Source organism: Populus euphratica, unplaced genomic scaffold (assembly GCF_000495115.2).
Source record: "Populus euphratica unplaced genomic scaffold, PopEup_1.0 scaffold5.1, whole genome shotgun sequence".
Lineage (NCBI taxonomy): Eukaryota > Viridiplantae > Streptophyta > Magnoliopsida > Malpighiales > Salicaceae > Populus > Populus euphratica.
In genome coordinates, this window is record NW_011499848.1 from 530,894 (window position 1) to 552,729 (window position 21,836).

General features: G+C 31.7%; 1 protein-coding gene and 1 pseudogene across 6 annotated transcripts; both read right to left on the reverse strand.

Moving 5' to 3' along the window:
* Window positions 1–2,960: 2,960 nt before the first annotated feature.
* Window positions 2,961–6,820, reverse strand: LOC105112097 (wall-associated receptor kinase 2-like; annotated as a pseudogene).
* A 5,477-nt stretch (window positions 6,821–12,297) lies between these two features.
* LOC105112157 (serine/threonine-protein kinase TOUSLED-like) lies at window positions 12,298–21,191 on the reverse strand. 6 transcript variants are annotated; one of them, XM_011007770.1, is made up of 16 exons: window positions 20,439–21,188; window positions 19,370–19,459; window positions 18,905–19,117; window positions 17,290–17,340; window positions 17,012–17,119; window positions 16,894–16,938; window positions 16,175–16,287; window positions 15,628–15,694; window positions 15,160–15,226; window positions 14,484–14,581; window positions 14,222–14,401; window positions 13,841–14,051; window positions 13,420–13,684; window positions 13,182–13,236; window positions 12,768–12,929; window positions 12,298–12,647 (listed from the first exon to the last, which is right to left on the reverse strand). In XM_011007770.1, the coding sequence occupies exons 1-16, from the start codon at window positions 20,679–20,681 to the stop codon at window positions 12,552–12,554; spliced, it is 2,064 nt and encodes a 687-aa protein (XP_011006072.1). In that variant the 5' UTR covers window positions 20,682–21,188; the 3' UTR covers window positions 12,298–12,551. The 6 variants fall into 6 exon arrangements, with proteins under 6 accessions (XP_011006072.1, XP_011006058.1, XP_011006078.1 ...); XM_011007756.1 differs by lacking the exon at window positions 17,290–17,340 and having other exon boundaries at window positions 13,420–13,767; window positions 13,810–14,051; window positions 20,439–21,189; XM_011007776.1 differs by lacking the exon at window positions 14,222–14,401 and having other exon boundaries at window positions 13,420–13,767; window positions 13,810–14,051; window positions 20,439–21,189.
* Between the last annotated feature and the right edge of the window lie 645 nt (window positions 21,192–21,836).

Here is a 21,836-nt window from a genome sequence, read left to right on the forward strand (position 1 = left end):
TTCGCAAAATCTAACTGGCAAGGTAGTGACCGCTTTCGGGTCAAAGGGTTTATTTTTTGGACCTTCTATAACCACTTGGATGCCATCCATCAACCCTTTCGGCTTTTGGATCTTCCTGTGGAAAATTAAGGGCAGAGCTATCAGCATATATATACTCGTCGGGTCAAGTGCGGAAATAGATTCTTTGAAATTTGAGTGTGATTGTCAATACCTTGATGATATTCCTTAAAAATCTTAATTAAAATAAAAAAAAATCAAACAGTTCAATAACATTTTTACACATTGGTTTTGCTCATTAATTAAATTAGTTAATTGTTAATTGACTTCATTTGATTATTTTACTTATCAATTGATTGGTGAATTATATCTAAGAATATTTTTGTTGTTGTGTTTTAAAAGTGTTTTTTTAATTAAAATAATTTCTTTAAAATTATATTTTTTTTTTCTGTTTTCAAATAATTGTAATGTGGTAGTATTAAAAATTAATTTTAAAAAATAAAAAAAATTATTATTTTAATATATTTTTAAATAAAAAATACTTTAAAAAATAATTATTATTCCATTCACAGCTGACCAAAAATACGATGAGAGAGTTAACAATAAAAAAATCATTGAAATGAAGGAGCTATCATAAAATAGATGTATTTGACTAGGAAGAAGTCACGTAACATTGACCAAATCAAAGTCTACAATTACTAATGCATGTGCAGTGGAAAAACCCCAATGAAGCCAAATCACAGCCACCAACCTTGACATTGGAGGTCTTAATGAAAAACATTTGTAATTTAATAGACTATTTATTGATTAAAAAATAATAAAAGATAAAATTGTAATGCATGTGCAGTGGAAAAACCCCAATGAAGCCAAATCACAGCCACCAACCTTGACATTGGAGGTCTTAATGAAAAACATTTGTAATTTAATAGACTATTTATTGATTAAAAAATAATAAAAGATAAAATTAAAAAATATGTGTGATTTGATAGATCATTTATATATTTAAGAAAAACATGTATGATTTGATAAATCATTTATATATTTAAAAATGATAAGGGGTGAGATTGAAAATATATTATAATTTAATAAATTACTTATAGATTAAAAAATAGTAGAGATGTTTGTGGCTAGTATCTATAAAAGGTTTCATTTGGTGAAGGTAAATACTCTTTTATACTTAAATAAATATATTTTTAGAGAAAAATAATATAATAATATTATAAAGAGATGCTCTGAAAATATATTTGCAATAGAAAATGAAGATTGTAAACTTTTATTTTATAAGTCTTATAATATATTTATAACTTCTAAGTATTATTTTTTTAGTGAAAAGAAAGACCTACAACATAATTATCCTGATAATATTTAATAAAAAATAAATATCTCTTATATCTATATAAATATTTAATGAGAATATAGTTGGTTATTGGATAATTTTTATACATCTAAAAAGATATAGAAAGATTAAAATTTAAGACGTTAAATATAGATAAACCTATAAAAGTTTAGTTTTTTTATGAAGTTAGATGAAGGAAAGATGAATATTTTTTTAGTCATGTCAAGAAAGAATAATTATTGTTTTGGATTTGACTTTAAATAATTTTAGTATGATATGTTTGTTATATTTGTATTATTTTAAATTTATTTAATTTGTTAAATTCAAATATTTTAAATTTAATAAATAAATTTAATTGACTATCAAATTTAATTACAGCAAGCCTTCCACTTGAAGTTTGACCAAAGAAAAATGATTATAAAAGTTTTTCAAACCCGTTAAAAATAAGTTTATCAAACTTACAAGCTGTGATTTGGTCCAAAAGTAGCATGGTATGGACCTGAGACCTTTCTCGAAAGAGAAAAAGGAAAAGAAAAGAAGAAGATATGTTGGGCAAAGGTAATTTGTGTGGAACCTATGTGGCATCAATTTTCAAAGGCTTTGAGAAACCTATGATCATGCGTGCGTGGTGATGGATGGATGGATGAGATTTAATCATGTGGGCTAATAATGAATTTAATATACATTCATTTATAAGATTGTTAATGTTGATGACATGGCATAACATCAATGGTTTGAATATATATTTTGTCGTTTCTCATAATATTCAACAACGTAATTAATCCTTTTTTTTTCTATTTAGCAAAAGAAATTGATTGTTTTAAGTCAAAATTAAAGGCGATTAGATTATTTCTTTTATTCTCCTCTAATAATAATAATAATAAAAACATCTTATTTTTATAAGTTATACTGTGTATTTAAAAAAATAGTTATAGTTATGATTGCTTTTTAAAATATTTTTTATTTCTTATTTTTATAAGTTATACTATGTATTTAAAAAAAATAGTTATAGTTATGATTGCTTTTTAAAATATTTTTTATTTGAAAATATATTAAAATAATATATTTTTTATTTTTAAAATTATTTTTAATATCAACACATCAAAATATCTATAAACATAAAAAATTATTAATTTAAAATAAAAAAATAAAAATTAAATTATTTTTTTTCAAAAATACTCATATAATTTCTGGTGACTTATAGCTTAGAATAGTTTTAACAAAAATAAAAGGAGAATGGACACATAAAAAATCTAGATTACCCGAGACCCACTTAAAATATATTGACTTTTTTTTTCTTTTTTAATTTTATTCAAATGATACAATTTTTATTTTTTGTTAAATTAAAAACTTAAATTAACTCAAATGAATTTACATGATCCAAAACATAAAACTTGCTCGAGATCAATTCACTTGACCCAAAACATGAGATCAACAGGTTAAATTTAAAAACTATGGTTATAGCTGCTCTTGCAATGGCTAGAAAATGATGGGAATCTTGTTTTGGTAAGAATTCATATGCTATGAAAATTTGAGCTAGCTGTGGAGCTTTCTCTATCTGTGAATGCAAGTAAACATCATTGAATCGAAGGTACTTATCAATTTCATTTCTTTTTGAGAGAGTACATTAATTAGTCCTGTAAACACACAATTTTTATTTGAACACAGGTGACAAAAGAAAAGGGAAATCTGGATTCTTGAAATATGTCAAGCTTCCAAGTTCCAGGAGAATTACTAGAGACAGTAACTCAAGAACATCAATAGCCATAATCTACAATTTATTAATGGAGCTATCTGACTTATTGAATGTTGGAAATTGATCATTGTGGTCTGACTTTAATTGCTGTTAGTGTAGTTCTCAATCTGCAATGATATCACAGTCTGGGATTGATCCATGGGAGGACTTGCATTCTTGCAGAAAGATTGTGATGATTCGCCTAACAAGTACTCTGTTTCCTCGCTATGTTGCTGAGCCAATGATTTCTGATGAAGAGCTTTCAGCTTAGCAAGCTCATCGGACACTTCCTTCATGGCCGGCCGGTTTACTCCCATGCTATTCAGACATCCTTTTGCAAGCTCAGCTACAGCTTCTATCTCATCCATTTCACCTTCATCAGTTGTCTGGAAATCCAAAATTTTAAAGAGATGATTATTTTCCAGTGCTGAGATGAAGTGTTGAATAACGTTCCGTTTCTCTCCAGACTTGGAAATGGAGTTTGGCATCTCTCCAGTGAGAAGCTCCACAAGAACTACCCCAAAGCTATAGACATCACTTTGAACGGTTAAAATACCCGTCATAAGATACTCAGGATCCAGGTAGCCTAGAGTCCCTTGTATTTTTGTACCTAAGATATCGGTTTGGCCAGGAGACATCAGCACCGAAGCTCCAAAATCTGCTACTTTTGCTGTGTAATTATTGTCTAGCAGTATGTTTACTGACTTGACATCTCCATGAATAACTGGAGGGTCTGCCAGAGAGTGCAAATAATCAAGCGCAAGCGCAGCCTCCGATGCTACCCTCAAACGATTGGTCCAGGAAGCCAGTATCCGGGAACCTTTGTCGTGGATGTGCTTGGAAAGAGTTCCATTTGAGATGAACTCATAGACCAGTAATGGAACTTTGGTCTCTAAACACAGGCCCAAGAGCTTTACCACATTCTTGTGATTGACCTGTGAAACAATGCTCATTTCCTTTTGAAATTCCTCATTCATCTGAGCTTTGTCCACCCCTTTGGACTTCTTGACAGCAACCACTGTATTATCTGTCAAAACTCCCTTGTAAACAGAACCAAAACCACCCTCCCCGAGTTTCCGATCATCAGCATAATTGGTGGTTGCCTTCACCAGCTCTGCCTCGCTGAAAATCCTTACTCGTTGATTCTTTAAAAGTTTTCCCCCGTTCTCTTGGAAGTTCTTCTCCTTTATTCTTTTCGTGCAGATCATGTAGAGTAGCAGACAAATAACCAGAAGGAAAATGCTTGCGCCAGCAGCTGCAAGCAAATGTCAAAGAAGGACGTTACATTCAAAATCAAACCAAGGGAAAATATTTATTTACTTACGTTTTACTATTGTAATTGATCGCAAGCCTCCATGAGCTTCGTTGGATTTAATCCAACTAAATTCCTGATGTTTTATTTTTTAATTTATTTTAATCCCTCGAACTATCAAGTCAAGTTAAAATCAAGCCTTCGTTAGCCTTCCGATCAAAAGCTACCTCAAATGTCGTGGTCTCCTCAACACCAATAGCAGCCAGAAGGAGAAGAAATGAAGCGAATCTAAAACAATTGATTGAAGAACACGAGAGAGAGAGAGAGAGAAGTTTTTTTAATCAAACCATTAATTTATAAAAAGAATTAAGTTTAACCCCTTTTTAATTTTTTTTGTTTGCAAATCATGTGATTCCACGTGTCTCATTTAAGTAACTTTTAGAAGGCATGCATCGTATGATCATGAAAACCGTGTACACTTTATATAAACCCTGTTGGGACTAGATTATCGCTTTGGGTTAAATTTTATTGTCTGTATACTTTATATAACCTTCATAATAATATTTTTATTTAATCCCGACTTAAATTTGAAGTTTAAACAATATATCTTAATTAATTTTTATAGTTTGAAAAGATATTAATTTATAATGGTTTAATTGTAGTTTAAAAAATCAGTATTAAAAAATCAAAAAGTTCAGACCTTTTTAATTACTAATTGATGGCCTTGCGGATTTTTTTTCAAAAAACATGAGAGTATCCGTATCCCTATTTTTTTTACGGCAAATATCTTCAAAATATGTCTATGCACGAAAATTGTTAGTCCAAGTACAATAATAATAATAATAATAATAATAATAAAAACAGGCTATTCATATTAGAACCAAGGGATTCATGAATAGATTAGTCACTGTACCAAGCCCGTGATTTGACGTGGAGCAGAACTATTTTTTTATATAAAAAATAATATTTAAATATAATAAGTGTACTTTAAAAAAAATGAGACTTGGATTATAAACCTAACTAAAATAAATAAATAAATTTTAATTTAATTAAATAAAAAAATTAATAATAGATAAATCCATATTTCATTAAATATAAAAAATAAAATAAAATAAATAATAACATCAAGAACTAGTTTGGATCAACCAATTTATAAGCTTACAAGAAAATGCAAAGAAAGCTAATTACCTGCAATAATTGCGATGATACCAACTCCTTTACAACCTGTTTTACCATCACCGTACTTGCCAAGTGGACATCGACACTAGTAATCTCCAATCACATTCTCGCATGTACCTTCTTCACAAGCGTTTTTCCCTCGAACCTTACATTCATCCATATCTATTGTAATTTTGTAAATGTTAAAAATATTAGAGGGAAAAAAAAATCTCAACTTGATAAACACCGCACTGACAATTAGAGACCACATGGAACAAGATAAGCATAATTACTAGTGATTAAAGCCCAAACAAAAGAACTAATCAGTTTACCTTGGCATCCTTCTGGGAGATAAGGATTTCCTTCGAACCCTTCTTTGCATAAGCAACGATATCCTTGATTCTCAGAGTAGGTGCAATTTGCATTAGGGCCACAAGCATACGCCCTTGTACTATCAGCTTTGGCCTCTTCGCAAGTCTCATTTTTAACTACCCATTCAATCACAACATCTGTTGCATATGCATCTTTTCCACGTTTTGGCCTGCGAGAGAGCGGCCAATCTGAAAGCTTCAAGGAGCTTCTGTCCACTAAAAAGGCAAATCCACAAGGATTGAAGTCCGAAACATTCGCGTGGTTGTTATAACTGGAAGTTGAAATGTTAAGTGACTTGAGGCCCTTGGGGATTGAGGTTTGGCAGCATCCAGAACCTGAGCAAGGATTTCCATCTGACAAACTCACGTTTTCGGTGCATATGGAGAGACATGCAGCTCCGTATGTACGATCTTTGTTGATCACCTGAGCAGAGGTATCACAACCAATAGCTGTGAATACATTTCGGGTGTCTGAGAACATGAAGGGGCCTGATCCAAGGGTGACTGAAGTCTTTGTCCAGTTCCTTGCTGTTTCGTTATAGCAGTCGAAAGCAGTGTATATGCCTACAGTGACTGTGCCGTTCAGCTGTGATATTTTGCGAACAGGCATGTTTCTTCCAAGCAACAGTTGAGGTTGCCCATCATCGCCTGAAGTGCAGTTTAGGAGGAAGTGCGTATTCATGGCACATCTTGGTTCTCTAATCCCAAAGGGGTAAGGAACACTAACATCCCCACACTTGTCTTGGCAGAGAGGTTTTACATCTGGCGCCCTTGCTGTTGATGCAGTAGCTGGACACAATAAAAGCGACATCATCAGCAAAAACACCCACATGACTATGCACCTCCCAACTTAATAAGTAGCAATTGACCCCTAGAAGATTTGTATAAAGAATCTCCAAACCACTAACTTCTGCAACTTCTTTTCTTGTAGAGGACATATATATATATATATAAGCTAATTAACACAGACCACGAAATTATTTAACTTCTGATCATAGATATGATGATAGAGTTGAAAATTAATAAATCAAGAAATTATTATTATAAAATAGGGGTACCTAACTAGGAAGAATTCACTTGACCAAATCAAAGGCTACTATTACTAATACATGTGGAGACAAACTATGAAAACCTCAATGAAGCCAAATCACAGCCACCAACCTTGACGCAGGGGATACGCAGAATAATTAATGATTAAGGGGATTGTTATGGGAAAAATAAACACAAACAGCAAAGTAAATACTCCCTCTTATATATTCCAAAGTCAAATGCATCCTCGAAATGTTTTTAATTAAAAATATTAAAACATGACCAAGACATGGAGAGGGGAATTATTTGGAGGCTTTTTAGACCAATTATTACGCATGCTAAAAGCACAACAAGGGGATGGCATCTCTTTATTCCAATTCGCTTTTTTATATATAAATTATTCCTAGTTCCTTTTTTTATATAGAAGTTATATACCGACCCATCTTTCTTTCTTTCTTTTTCATTTCGCTTTATGACTAGTTTCAATACGACCGGGTCAATGGAGCCCCGAGAGTCCTTCCTTGCATCTCTTTTTAGGTTGTTTGGTGGAAGGCAAACAAAATATTTGCAGAAAATTCATAGTAATCCAATATCTTAATGTCAAGTGGTTGGATTTGAGCTCTTCACCCATGTCTTTCATTATAATTGCAAGGTGGGTTAATCACGACGGTGAAGCTATCGCATGCAAAGTTTATGAGCGTTATTTTCTATAATTTAAAATATTTTTTATTTAAAAATATATTATAATAATATTTTAAAAAATTACATTATTTTTTATGCATATTATAACTATCTAAAAATATAAAATATTAATTTTAAAAAAAAATTAGCAAAAACATAACTCAACCACGTAGTCAAATAAGCTTGTAATTTCCTTCCTAACATATAATTTTCCTAAGTAATTTCTCAAGTGGAAATTGAAGAGAGATGTTTAAGCTGTCTATGTCAATTCCATAATCAATTAAAACTTTCACTTCATATTTTTTCATTAATTATTTGTTGATCGACTTCGTTTGTTTATTTTGCAAATCCATTTATTTTGCAAATCAATCAATGTTTTCATACTCTTCATGTTAGCCAATTCAGCTTGATTTCTACAAAAGAGCTGCTATATATATATATTTCCCTTGATCTCATTAAATGACTGGTCCAATTAATTCTAGATGCTATAAGTGTACGTAGTTTCTAATCTGAAACGATAACACAGTTTGGGATTTGAGTACTCATGGGAAATTGGCTTGCGTGGTTGCCGAAAGATTTTGATGATTCGCCTAATAAGTGATTTTTGATGAAGGGCTTTCAGCTTAGCAATCTTATCACATACTTCCTTCCTGGTTGGTCGGTTTACTACCATGCATGCTATTTAGACATCCACCCGAAGAAAAATTAATTTTCAATGTAAAAAAAAATATTAAGGTAAAAAAACCTAATTGTAAAAAAGTAAATAGAAAGAATTACAAAAAATAACTTAATTATAATCTGATAAAAAAAATTACAAAAAATAACAAAACAAAACTCAAAGAAAAAACATAAGCTTTAAAAAAAATATCAAGTAAACTCAGTTAAACTTTCTAAATTTAATTTAATTTTTAAAATCCACAGCTAACTGGATTCTAGACTCAATAAAAAATCTAAACTCTTAGTCAATTTAATTTTATACCAATAGTTGAAAAATATTAATAAAAAAACTTATTAAAAAATAACAACACAATGAATGAGGATAAGATTTGAAAGAACAAAACCCAAGAAAGATAAATTTTGAAAAAAAAATGATTCCATACAAAATAAATAGCTATTAAAATAATAAGGCTCAAATTTAAAAGATTAAAAAATCATAGGGTGTGAAATTAAAAAATATTTGTAATTTGATAAATTATTTATAAATTGAAAAATAGAAGAGGTGATATTAAAAAAAAACTATAGAGGGTTAACCCAATAGAATCAAACCAAAAATAAAAAACAAAACAAAACAAAAAAAGATAAAAAAATAATAAAAACATCATTTTTGTCGTAACCCATTTTTAAGTAATTTTAAAATTCACTTTTTCTTTTTCAAAAATCATTTCTTACTGTTGGAGATAGAAAAAAATTAATTTAATTTTTTTCTTTTTTAAAAAACAAAAGAGGATTAGCATGCCTATCTCTGTACGATCCAAAATCTCTGAAATTATTTCATGCTTTTTCAAGGAGAAAATTAAAAATAAATAAATAAAACAAAAACAGTTTCCAAGATTAAAAAATAAATGCTTAAAAAAGCGAGCAATTGCTAACTAGGGTTTCAACTTCCAGAAATATACAGAATATACAAAAATCGGAGTCTCAAACTCTAAGTTCTAAGTAACAAATACAGGCACTAAAACCACGGCGTAGCGGAGCTAGATTAGCAAGAAAACTTACGAAATTGTTACTCCATCGACTTAAAGGGGTTTTAGAGCTGGGCTTGCGGTGTGTCTCTATTAGTTGCTTTGACATGTCTTCCTCTTCCACTAAGTTCTCGTACTGCACTGCATAAGAGCTGGCCTCAAGTTTCTTGACCGCTGTTGCTGCATAATATGATCCAAGAAATCCTTCCTCTTCGTTACATACTTCTACTTTTTCTCTATTGTTGTTATAGAATTTAACAGGTGAAGAAAAGAGGAACTTGAAAGATCGAGTTTTTTTTCGTGTACTATAAATCAAAATCAATGAAGTGGAAGTGTTGCAGGCGGGTTGTTTTTTAACGTGACTCTTTTCCTCGAGGGAAAAGGATTGTGAGGCCGGTTTGATTTTTCGAGGCTGTCAACGGATAGTTTTCTTTCATGTTTCTCAAGTAGGTACCCGAACAAAAAAAATATTACTAATGGGATCCCCATGACATGATCTATTAGGTATTACCCATATTATTAGAATATGTGTTAAAAATATTTTCATTTTAAAACAAATAGGTCCTCTTTTATGTCATTTTAAAGGAAAAAGTTTTTATCATGGTTATTAAATCTAATCCAAGATTTATGTCATGAGTTGATTAAATAAATTCATAAATTGATAAAAAAAAACCCATAAAATGATATTATTTTGAAAAAAAATTAAAAATTAAAAATCTTAAAATTCATAATATTGATCTCATCTTAGTTTGATCGGGTCAATGTCCATTCAAGTTAAAAAAAAAAATTAAATTAATTAGGTTTCGAGCAAACCTTCCCGTCCATGCTTGGTTTCGATAACTATTGTCTGGACTTGAGTAATGTCTAATAGAACCATGTGAGAATTTATTTGTTTTGGTGTCAACTCCTAAAATGTCATTGTTTTGGATAAAACAAAAAAAAGCATGGAAGTTGATTAGATTAAGTCTTGGGATCGGATTCTGAATCGACATGTCAAGTCATGTTGGGTTTAATAAATATACTTTTAAGTAAGGATTAATAGAGTAATATGATGAGAATTTATTTGCTTTGAGGATTGAATTGATAAATGGAATTTTTTATATAAAATAGTTATTTCTTAATAATGTGTACATTAATTCATCAAGGGAAATTAGCGGCTAAATTATTATGGTTTAATTCAAATAATTGATTTTCTTGGAAAACTTCTCAAGGTATGGATGGTTATGGAACTAATACGGTGTTGTTTATCTCAAGATTTGCTATCATGTTTTTTATTAGAAAAATCAAGAACATTATAATTCTGATTCATTTTCTTATTGAATATCATGGCAAAAATACCAATGGTGTTGTTTCTGACCAAATATCATCGTCACATTTTATTGTTATTGATATCGGCAGGCATGATGCTCTCTAACGTTGGAAGATGCCTCAGCCTATACATGAAAGAGATGATACTAGATTGCTAGCCGTAAGAAGCAATAAGCTGAATTAATTTTTTTTTATAATTTTTTTTAGATAATTCAGTTAAATTTTGATTAATTTATTATCATGATAAAAAAAATAACAAAAAAAAAATATCACTCTAAAGAAAACTAGGCTATGATGTTATATGAGGGACCTGAATATGAGATATGTCAAGATTACATGTTTATGATGCATCTTAAATCATAAAATCAGAATAATTTAATATAAAAAGAAAATAATGATAAATAATAAAACCATAAAAATTAAAAGATTAATATATATTATAATATTTAATAGCATAACACGAGGTATTTATTTGGTTGTGTTTAATGAATTTTTTTATTAAAATTAATTTGTATTATAAAAATAAATTTAATTTATATGAAAATATAACAAATTATAGATGAATTATATTAACTTCATGAAAAATTAAAGACACCTAATATAATTAAAAAATACTAAATAAGCTAAAAAAATAGCATAGAAAGGGTATTAATTAAAAAAATATTTTAAAAAAACATAAAAAGGTATCAATTGAGAAAAAACAAAGAAAAGTATAAAGAAATAAAAATTCAAGGCTAGATGCCTAGGCCTATAATTTTTTTTCAGGTCATCTACCTTTTTTTTAAAAAATAAAAACTAACAAACGATATATTACTTGTCAGCCCAAAACTCAACCTTCAGTGGTCGGAAAATTAGGTTTGTGGGTTTTTTTAATAAAAAAACTTATTTTTTCAATTATTTTAACCACAAACATTTTTATAACACCAAAAACCTAACTTATCAACTTAATAAACTTAAAAAGGTTCAAACCACTAAAACAAACTGAAAAAAAATATTGTATCCTTAACCTAGATCCAGTTTTTTAAGTTACTTTAAGTTTTAAAAGAACTACTATGAAACTCTTCTTATCTAATGAAATCATTAACATTAATTTTAATATTTTTGATGATTAGGTTCACCCTTAATGAAGAGCTTTCTCTCTCTCCTTGCTAAAATATGATGAATCTTCTCTCTTCCTCTTATAATAAAAAAAAAATAAATTCTGATACCAAAATATAGTTTTTTTTTTAATTACAGGAATCAATCACCTTATAGCAATAAAAGATAGGGACCAAAATATATTTCACAAACAAATTTGAAAGTGTTACTTATGTTATTCATGTTTTTCATTTTAATTTTCTGTTTTTCAATTCAACCTTCTCTAAAAAAAAAACAATTTAATACTAATTTAGACTAAAAAAACTTAAATATGCAAAAACAAATTAGGATAAAATGAAATTTAAAATACATCATTGCTGCTCCAATCCATAATGTTTTCAACTATAGTGAAAACACCACAAGACTTTTTTTTTGTTAATATGCATCAATTTTAAACTCTTCTATTTTCATATGTAAGATTTAATTGTTTGAATCCACTAAATTACCAGTATTCTTAGCTTAATATGTGAGAATTAGTGCATGTCGTTTTATCCCTTTTGTCAGTGTTATATAATTCACAAAATTAATACTAGTGATTAACTGCTGATATAAAGCTTATCGACTGTTTGTTTGTTTATGAAGCGAACCATGTTTTTCAAACTGCTTTTTCCCATGAAAAAGTATTGAATTGATACTTTTTAATGATTTTGACGTGTTGACAAAACAAATTAAAAAAAAACATGAAAAACATATTTGGATACATTTCAATGAATTACATTGAGAAAGAATGGGAAAACAAACCTTTACAACCTATACAAAACTCCAAGTTGACACTGCAATAAATTTCTTTCCTGCTTGGCCAAAGAAAACTCACCACCGCTCGCCCTGCTCTCTCTAAATCTTTAATCCTTGACTTCGTACACTCTTACTTCTTCAAGTATGTAAGATATGGATCTTGAGCAATGGTCAAAACATCTGGTCTCTCTGCTTGGTTATACGTCAGACATTGACGAATCAAATCCTATAATCCATCAGAAGGACATAAAAAAATCATTATCCACTGTTGTTGTGAGAACAAGACCTAAGACCTAAGACCTAAGAAAATAAGCAGTGAAAACTACCAGACTCAAATCAAACTCACCTTCGCCTCATTTGAAATAGTAGGCTTTGTAGGGAATTCAACCCTGCGAGCTTTGATAATTGTATCTTCACGTAGTATTCGTTCTTGAGTTTGGTCATGCCCAAAAGGGCGTCTGCCAAAGAGCATTTGGTAAAACAGAACTCCAGCTGACCAGACATCAACCTGCATCCCAAGAAAGGGCATTTCGATGAAGATTAAATAGATGAAGCTTAAGCAGTAAATTATATTTGGTGATAACTAACTCTTTGGAATTCTCATGGAGGTCTAAATAGACTCAATCACTGTACAGCAGGTGCGCAACAAGTCAGAGGACCATGAATCCCAAAAAACAGGGGACATTCTCATTTCAGTAAATGCATTTTATGCTCTTGGCTATGGCTGTGACTAAATGTCCTTGATGGGAAGAAAATATACCTTTGATGATATTAAAGGGGTCTTGCTGAGCTCAAAGCATTCTGGTGGCAAATACCTAAAATTACAAACGAAGAAAACAGCATCAGAATTTTGCCCATATAGCTAAACTAGAGAAGATTTATCAAGAGTAGGAAATAATTGTCTAGGAAATGACTGCAATTGCATTTATTTCTTGAAGCAAAAGATCAAACATTTACAACATCCAAAATCACAGATGACAAACTTCAGTGTTACTTGCCAATAAGTTCCAGCTCCCTGAGATGTAAGTTCCATTCCCTGGGATCCAACATCTTCCTCCACTATCTTGCTAAGACCAAAATCAGTAACTTTTGCAATACCGAATTCATCAAAAAGAACGTTCCCAGGCTTCAGATCATAATGGATAATCTTCTGTGCTCTCTTATTCAAGTATACAAGGCCTTGAAATATCTGGACAATAATAATCCTAGCTTCCCTCTCAGGTAATACAGGTGTAGCTTTAAGAACAGCATCAAGATCTTTACCTGAGATTAGAAAATGGGTAAATGACAGGAAAAAAAACCCGAGTGTTAGAGGCAAATTCCATAATCCAAATGTTTGGATGCCCTAATATACTGGGTCTTCACTCTACTGTACATCCATAAACAGACTGAAAGTTGTCAAGGAGTTTAATGTCATACCACTACAGTACTCTAAGATTGTGCAGAATGTATTCTGGTCAATTTCAAAAATGTCCCAAAGCTGAACGATGTGATTATGCACCAAGGTCTTGTGAATATTGTACTCTCGCAGTGCGTGCCGAATGTAACTTTGCTTCTTATCCTCACTCCATTGAACATTCAGACCATGTAGCTTACATGCAACATATCTATGCTCCACCAAATCATAAGCCTGCCGGAAATTTCTCACTTCAAATCACTGCAAAAGGATGTGCTTTTTACAATTGCCAATATTGGCAACAAAATGATCTATACTCTTGTCATGTTAAATATGAATTTCATCAAACAAGCAGAGGTTAATGTTTCTATCATCAAATGAAACTACTTGCTGTAAGTTCTAACCTTGTAAACCTCACTAAATCCTCCTTTCCCAAGAAGGTTTAAAAGGGCATATCGGTGATTTAAAATCTGAAAATTATTAAAACGTGAACCATCCTCGTCTCGTATCCTTTTCAATTCACGTATAAGCCGTCCCTTTTCCAGTTCATAGCGGTCTCTCTCACGCAAAATTGTCTCTTCCTCCTACACAGAATCAACAACTCAATAACAAAGGAGCACTTGCAACTTTTGCAAAATGCAGCATGGAGATAACAGAATGACTTACACGCTTGATGCTCACTAGACGAGATTTAAAAATCTCATCCTGGATGAGAAAATCTTCTTCTTGTGCTCCTAATTCTGCATCTGTACCATCACCTTTGTCTTCATAGCAACAGCAACTAATGTTAATACTCAAAGTATCTTAATAAATCACAGATAGTAGATGGACATGGTAAAAGCATGAGGAATAATTCTTTTCTTTTTATTTACTCATTTTTCAGTGATAAGTAATATTCTTTTGCTGGGGTTTGAGGCCAGGACAAATCAGTGCAACATTAGTCTATCACCTGCAGTGCAACGGGTAGCAATAATAAACCATTTTCTTCCAAAAAGCCACCCACCTGAGTTAGCAACGAATATACAGAAACTTTTGGGGCAATAAATTACCATACACCCATCAGCATATAGGCATGCATGACAGCAAGCAAAAGGCCAATCAGAAAGCAGATCATAAATATGGCAGTAATTTGGAAGGCCACAAAAGCTTCAGATAGTTTCTCATAGCCAAAGACATATACCAATAATTTAGAGCATAGACAGCACCAATGCCTTGAGACTGAAGATCACCAAAGATCCTTTCTTGGTATATAAATGCCTTAACCATAGTTTGAAACGTGCCAAAAACATGCACAAAGAGTAGAAAGAAGTTACTGCCAAATAGTACAAGAAATATGTTTTACCAGATTGTCGCTTCTTCAATGATTTCCGCTGCCGCTCAACAGCCTCCTTGGTTTCTAATAACTGTCTCTGAAAATTAAATCACGAAAGAACATTACAACCACCTATATAGGAGCTTCTAAACAAATTCCATAAAACTGGATTTATTGTTAATGAAACTAAAGACTGAAAAGAACCCTTAATAGGAAATGAATTTCAACAGAACATGGATGTGGGATTAAAGATGAAAAACCAGCTTTGGATAATGAGTCTAGTGGAATCATGGCCAATCAACTGAGTGAAATTAGAAAGCAGCAAACTACTAGTAAAGCAAATTACTAAAAAGCTAAATTACAAAACCAGTTTCAAAGTTTGGAAACATTGCAAATTAGAAAAAGAAAGGAAAACTGTCAAAAGTAACTCATAATGAAGAAAAAATGAGTTTGTAATAAGGCAAATTAACTGGAGAGAGAGAGATGACTACAACATACAAGATGGATATTTAGATCTTTCAGCATTTGCCCATCCTCCCACGTCTCGGATATGATAGTTCCAGCTCTGAAATGGAAAGAAAATAAGCATTCCCATATGAACATAAAAAATCAAGGAAAAGTTTCTGCTGTTAAAGGAGAAACCAATAAATTAACTGAAGGATGTGAGCAACCTGCAATGTTATAGAATCAAAACTTGTCGGTATTCTAGATTTTACTTTGAAGTAGCTTTTCTCCTAAGTTGCATTATAGAATTTGTTTTTCCACAAAGTTGATTGTACTGACCTAGTGTCAAAAAAAAAATTACTTAATCACTTTAGAGCCTATTTCTTCACCGGATCATGCATGTTATACAATCCAAAACTTGCACGCTGGGATCATACACGGTTCAAGAGATCATAGTCCCAAATTGTCTAATTCGGTGGTCCTTTTTCAACAATATCTTTTTTCACTACTTTTATCACTCACAAGAGATAATTCTATAAGATAACTCCAAGAGAGATCATTCAAGCACAATAAGGACAAGCTTAAGAAGGTGTGAGTTTACCTGATAACACCCACACTGCCAAGTCTTAAAGAATCTTGGCGAACTTTCATCCTTGCTTCTTGTCTCTCTGCTTTGGAAACAGATATCAACAAATCCAATATGATTTTGGACCTCTGCATCAAGGAGTAAATGAACAGTAGATATGATCACAAATCTGCTAATGAAAAACTTATTAAACTACTGAATGAGTGGATAACCTGCCTGTTGCTGGTTACACAATGAAGAGAAAATTAAGCAAGTAGGTTAAATGCCTAGTGAAAAAATAAAAACACTAGGAAGATTCCACCTGAAGCCATATGCAAAAGGTATTATCTGAGAATTTTAAATCAAGTAAATCAACAAGCCCAAAACTCTTCGTCAATGACTTGCAACAACACATGCCTTAAATGTCATTGCCTTCCGGCTAAAACAATGTTAAATGTTTGGTTCTTTCCAAGTTTCATCATCTCTAGAATTTTCCTGCACCATTTATACATTCCTTATTGGGCAACCATATTTAATCTCCTCATCAGCATTACATTTCCCACTTTAGAAAATCCAATTCTTTAGTAAGGGTGCAAAATAAGAGACACAAACAACTTAACCCATTTGCTAAGTATCAAATGGCATCATAGCATGCAACGAAACTTGAAACATTTGGGTAATTTTATTACCATATACTACTTAATGAGAATGTGAGAAAAAATGGATAAAAAACCAAAGTCCCTCCAAAAGCATACCTTTGGCTTCATTTGTTGTTCAAGATCTTTAAGTTCCTTCAATTCCTGTGCAGATATAATGAAAGATCATTAGCCATAGTGAATAACCAAAATCCATAAAGTAATGGCAAAACTATACCTTTTCTAACTGGTGGCAGAGATCATGATTATTAGAGGCCTCTTGACACGATTTACGTAGATCATCCTCTAGTGCAGCAACTTTAGCATGTAAAGATGTGAGCTCCTCCTAAATCAATTTGAAAAGAAGGATTAGAAATGCAGTGTCAAAACATGTTGTGCCTTGAGGAAAGCATTTCACAAATTGCAATGGCAAAAACAACAGCAACAATAAAATCTAACAAATTGCAGGAATTTTACAAATCTGAACAATTTAACACCAAATCACTGGACTGATACCTCTAAAGATGTGCGATCACCATTTTGGAAGTGCTCTTTGGCCGTGCTATCCTGTGTAATTAATATATATATGTCATTCTAAATAGATTTATGTAGATTGCATTCCTACCATTCTCAACATTAAGCTGCAGAGTAAGGGTTCAGTATGTATGACAACATTTCTAGCTGCGGTCTTTTAGTGGCCTTTGCAGTCACAGTAATGGGTCTAGGACACAAATTGTAGTTTTTTACGGTCAATTACAAAAAAAATTATTATCAGTGCAATAAACAACAATGAATTCCATACGGAAAGTTGTCACCTAAAGATTCACAAGAACAGCAATAAATGGCCTCCAAATCAGATTCAATTCAAGCATGACAAAAAATAAGATTCATAACTATTTTCATGATATCATCTACAAGCCATTGCAATCTCACCTCATGGTTATGATAATAAACATTAAATCAATAGTAAGAATTATTAAATAGGAGGATGTGTTTGTTTTAAGGAAAAAGAAATATGAGTATATTTAGATTAGTCTATTTAATAAAACATAAGAAAGTCATTGCAAAATAAGGTTTTGAACTAAAATGTAATTGGAGAAGCTCACTAAAACCATATTTTATTTTCCCAAAAAAGCATGAGCCTGCTACTGAAGCTCGCCATCTATTTCTCACTCACAATCATCAACCAACTACCGTCACAAACAACTAGCATATTTTGGCAACCCAGATGTTAAGCAAAGAAAATATTGCATTAGAACAAATGCCTTATCTGCTTTTTTCTGCGTTAAATGATGTCAATTTCCTTTCTGGTTACAAATGGTTGATGATGTACAAAAAATTTGATCAATAAGTTGTGATTGAGTTGGAAAGAGAGCAATTAAGGCATCATGTTAAAGGAAGAAATGAAAATGCATATCTTCCCTTCAGTTTTGTATAACAGTATGAGAGTACAATATATTCCTTTTGAATATGGTTATCACAACTCACTTAATTCTTCAATAAACTTTGCGGTTACTAATCTAGAAGCCTTAGAAAAACGCAATTAAACTCATAATTTTGAATGAAAAAAGCCTTAAAAAATGCAATTAAACTCCTCATTTTGAATAAAAGAAATCATGGCATGCCTGTCTGCAGGAATGTTATGCCAGATTTAGATTCCAATTTTCCCTAATACACCATAAATTTCCTCCTGAATGGCATACTTCAAACACTACATGATGGACCTGAAAGTAACGCACACATAAGGACGCATAGTATAAGTATAAATGCACCCATAATTGTACAACCAATTGATTGTATTGCACAGCAAGAGAATTGGCTCATAGTTCATTTGCAACTCAACCCATAAAATTCATTTGCAACTCAACCCATAAAATCACATCTTTGCAGTTTCCATACACATACCATGGAGCTGAGGAAATTCACTCTCCCTCATATTAGTACACTGTACTGTTAAGGCATATATACATATTTTTTTCTCTCCTATGCCAGGTTAAGAGGAGATAAACTAAGCCCCTAAAAGGAGGAAACCCTTTCTTCGCTACGATGAAATGTAACCTACAACGAAATTGAATTTTGATAAATAGAGGAAACCAGGATTTAGTGGAATTTTTGGAGAAAGAGAATATACCTTGTGACATGAATTCTCAAGCTGACCATTTGAAGGCAAGGCTGCTGAAACAGAACTTTGTGATCTCATCTGATCATTAGCTCTCACACCACGACCTCTACTAGAATTAGAATGCCCCCTTCCACGACCTTGTTTTCTCCTATTTGCATCGGTACTGACCTTGGTCTCTACAGTTTCCCCAATCTTTTGCTTTCCATCATTCACTGTCTGTGTCTTTTTTATTGTTTTAAACAGAGATTAGTGTGAAAATATTTTGCCTAAATGAGAGTCAAAAGAGGAGTTTATGTTAAGGAATTGGCTAAGCAACACCTAAACTATGCCAAGAAAATCTACATAGGGTTATCATCTTCTAGTTTACCAGTCAATCATAACTATTGCCTCAAAGTGGTCAAAAAAAAATTAAAAAAAAAAAAAGATCGAGAAGAACAACTGCAGACCAAAGTAGATTGTCTAACATCAATCTACCTCAAGATGTTCAAAGACAGCTGAATTATCATTTTCTTGTAATCTCCAGCGCTTTTGAGTGTTTGCTTGTATAAGAAATCCCCCTCCATTCTGCATAAAAAAGGGAAAAGACAAAGTAATGGGTCAGGAAAAATAAATCACTGAGCATAATGTTTGAATGGCTTCCTTAATTGAAAAGGTAAGCTTCCACACAGGTATACACAAGAATTGCACATTTAGCATCACTTCACAAGTACAGAGCATAGATTAAAAAATTGCATGTACTCCATTGCAATCTAACTGCAACAAATCAACAAAGTTTCATGTGTATAAAGAGCAAACAGATGTTGCAATCACATTTCCATATTGAGGTCCATCTATGCCACCATACATCAATTTCAACATTCTATTTAAGATCACCATTCAGAAACTTGATTTATCGAGTGTTATTTCTCAACCTTATAATATCAATTACAACACTAGAGCAAAATCCTAATTACGCATATTTCAGCAATGCTAGAAACCAACATGAATCTTTTAGTAACCACTTGTTTACAGAAGCAACTTTCCCTCTTGAATATCCATCCATTGCCCATTTTATATAGTCCATCAAAAAGCAGAATCCTCACACATAGCATCCTCTTTAACTCCCACACATAAAACAGAAACTCAAAACCAAAACATAACGATAAAACATTTTTCAAAAATTCTGAAAACCACATTCTCAAACCAACAAATCATCACCCACTCTTATTCCATGAGGAACACATATAGACCAAACATAAAAATTTCGACTTGCATCTACAGGCTCCTTACAAAGTCCAAACTGAATAAGACCAAGTAATCAATTCAACTTTCAACCAAATTTTGGCAAAGTACAAGCATATGTGGAATGAATATGAAGTGATTAAGCCCTGGAAAATACAAAGTATGACTACACAGCACATAAAATGATTCATAACAAAATCAAATATATCAAACAGGTCAATGTAATTATCCTCCAACGTAACAAAACAATCATAAGTTTCACTATTTCTATAACACCCACTTCAAATTCATAAATAAACACAATGACAACATGAAAACTTACATCATCGTCAGAATCACTAGACTCTGCCAATTCCTCAGGAGGCCCAAATCTCGGACCCGGAGAAACAGAACACCAAATGGGCTGTTTCTGTTGTTGCTGCTGGAGCTGAACAGGGGGGGCAGGATAGACAGAAGACACTTTGCCAGCCATACGAGCTTCAAGTTTAGCGATTTTAGTAGGCAAAGACTGGTCCGATTGGTTTGAAGAGTTTGAAGAGAAATGCATTAGCATATCATCAGACATTGTATGCAGAAAAATGGGTTATGTTTGGAATCCGAAAATAAACCCTAAAATGTTAGCTTTCTGTGAAGAGAGTCAAGGGTTCTTGAAAAGTCTTGATCTTTACAAGAAAATAGTGAAGACATGATCATGCAAGGAACTAAAGCAGTTTCTCTTTTTTAGGGTTTTGAAGATTAGTCAAGAAAGAGAGAAATCAAAGAGGGGGTTTAGGGAATTAGTCAGGGCAGGAATAACCTGAGAAGGACAGGAAAAGGAGACGAATGATGTGGTTTTGGCTTGTCTTTTAGAAAAGTTTCTTTCGTGTATTTTTCGGACAAGAAAGTAAAGGGGAAAGGGAGGGTCAAAGGGGCATGTGGGTTCGAGTTGGTTTTGATTTGGTCATGGTGATTAAGAACTTGAACAAGTTAGGTCAACAAGTGAAAAGACATTTGGGACTTTGGACATTGGAGGAGAAAGGAGATTCATCTGCCTAATGGCTTTGATAGCAAAGCATGCGATGGGAGCCAAACCCACTGGTGTTAACTCCTATTCTAATATTCTGTTGTTTCGATAAAAGAAATATGTCTACAGAAACCTTCAGACCTCTCTCCTTTCCAACGGTAAAAATTTTATTTTAATTAATATGATATTCGAGTTAATTTATGTATATTTTAATTAATTTTATAAATTTTAAAATTAATAATTATATAAACTATTTTTAAATTTATAAAATTTAAATTGATATTCTTTAAAAATTACCTATAAGCACAAGTTCTATTTCTCAAAGAGATGTCTATTTGTCCATGGTAAGCAGAGTTCTATTTCATGAATTCGAACATTCGTCAAAGAGAGGTGAAATAGACGGGCCAATTTACAGGGAAGCAAGGCCTTACATGATTTTTTTTAAAAAAAAAAATCTTAATGGAGGAGTCATGTGATACAATTTATTGAAATGGTATTATTTTATAATATATTTTTTTAATATTAAAATAATTAAAAATTAAGATTTATAATTTTTATAATTTATTTTTTATATGTTTTATTTTAAATTTATAACTATATTATAGGTTTAATAAATTAACTCAGTTGATTTAAGTTTTTTTAATTTTTTATTTTAACATTTAATTAATTAAAATTTTGATTTTGTGATTTGTGTTGGTCTATTATTTTTTATGAGGT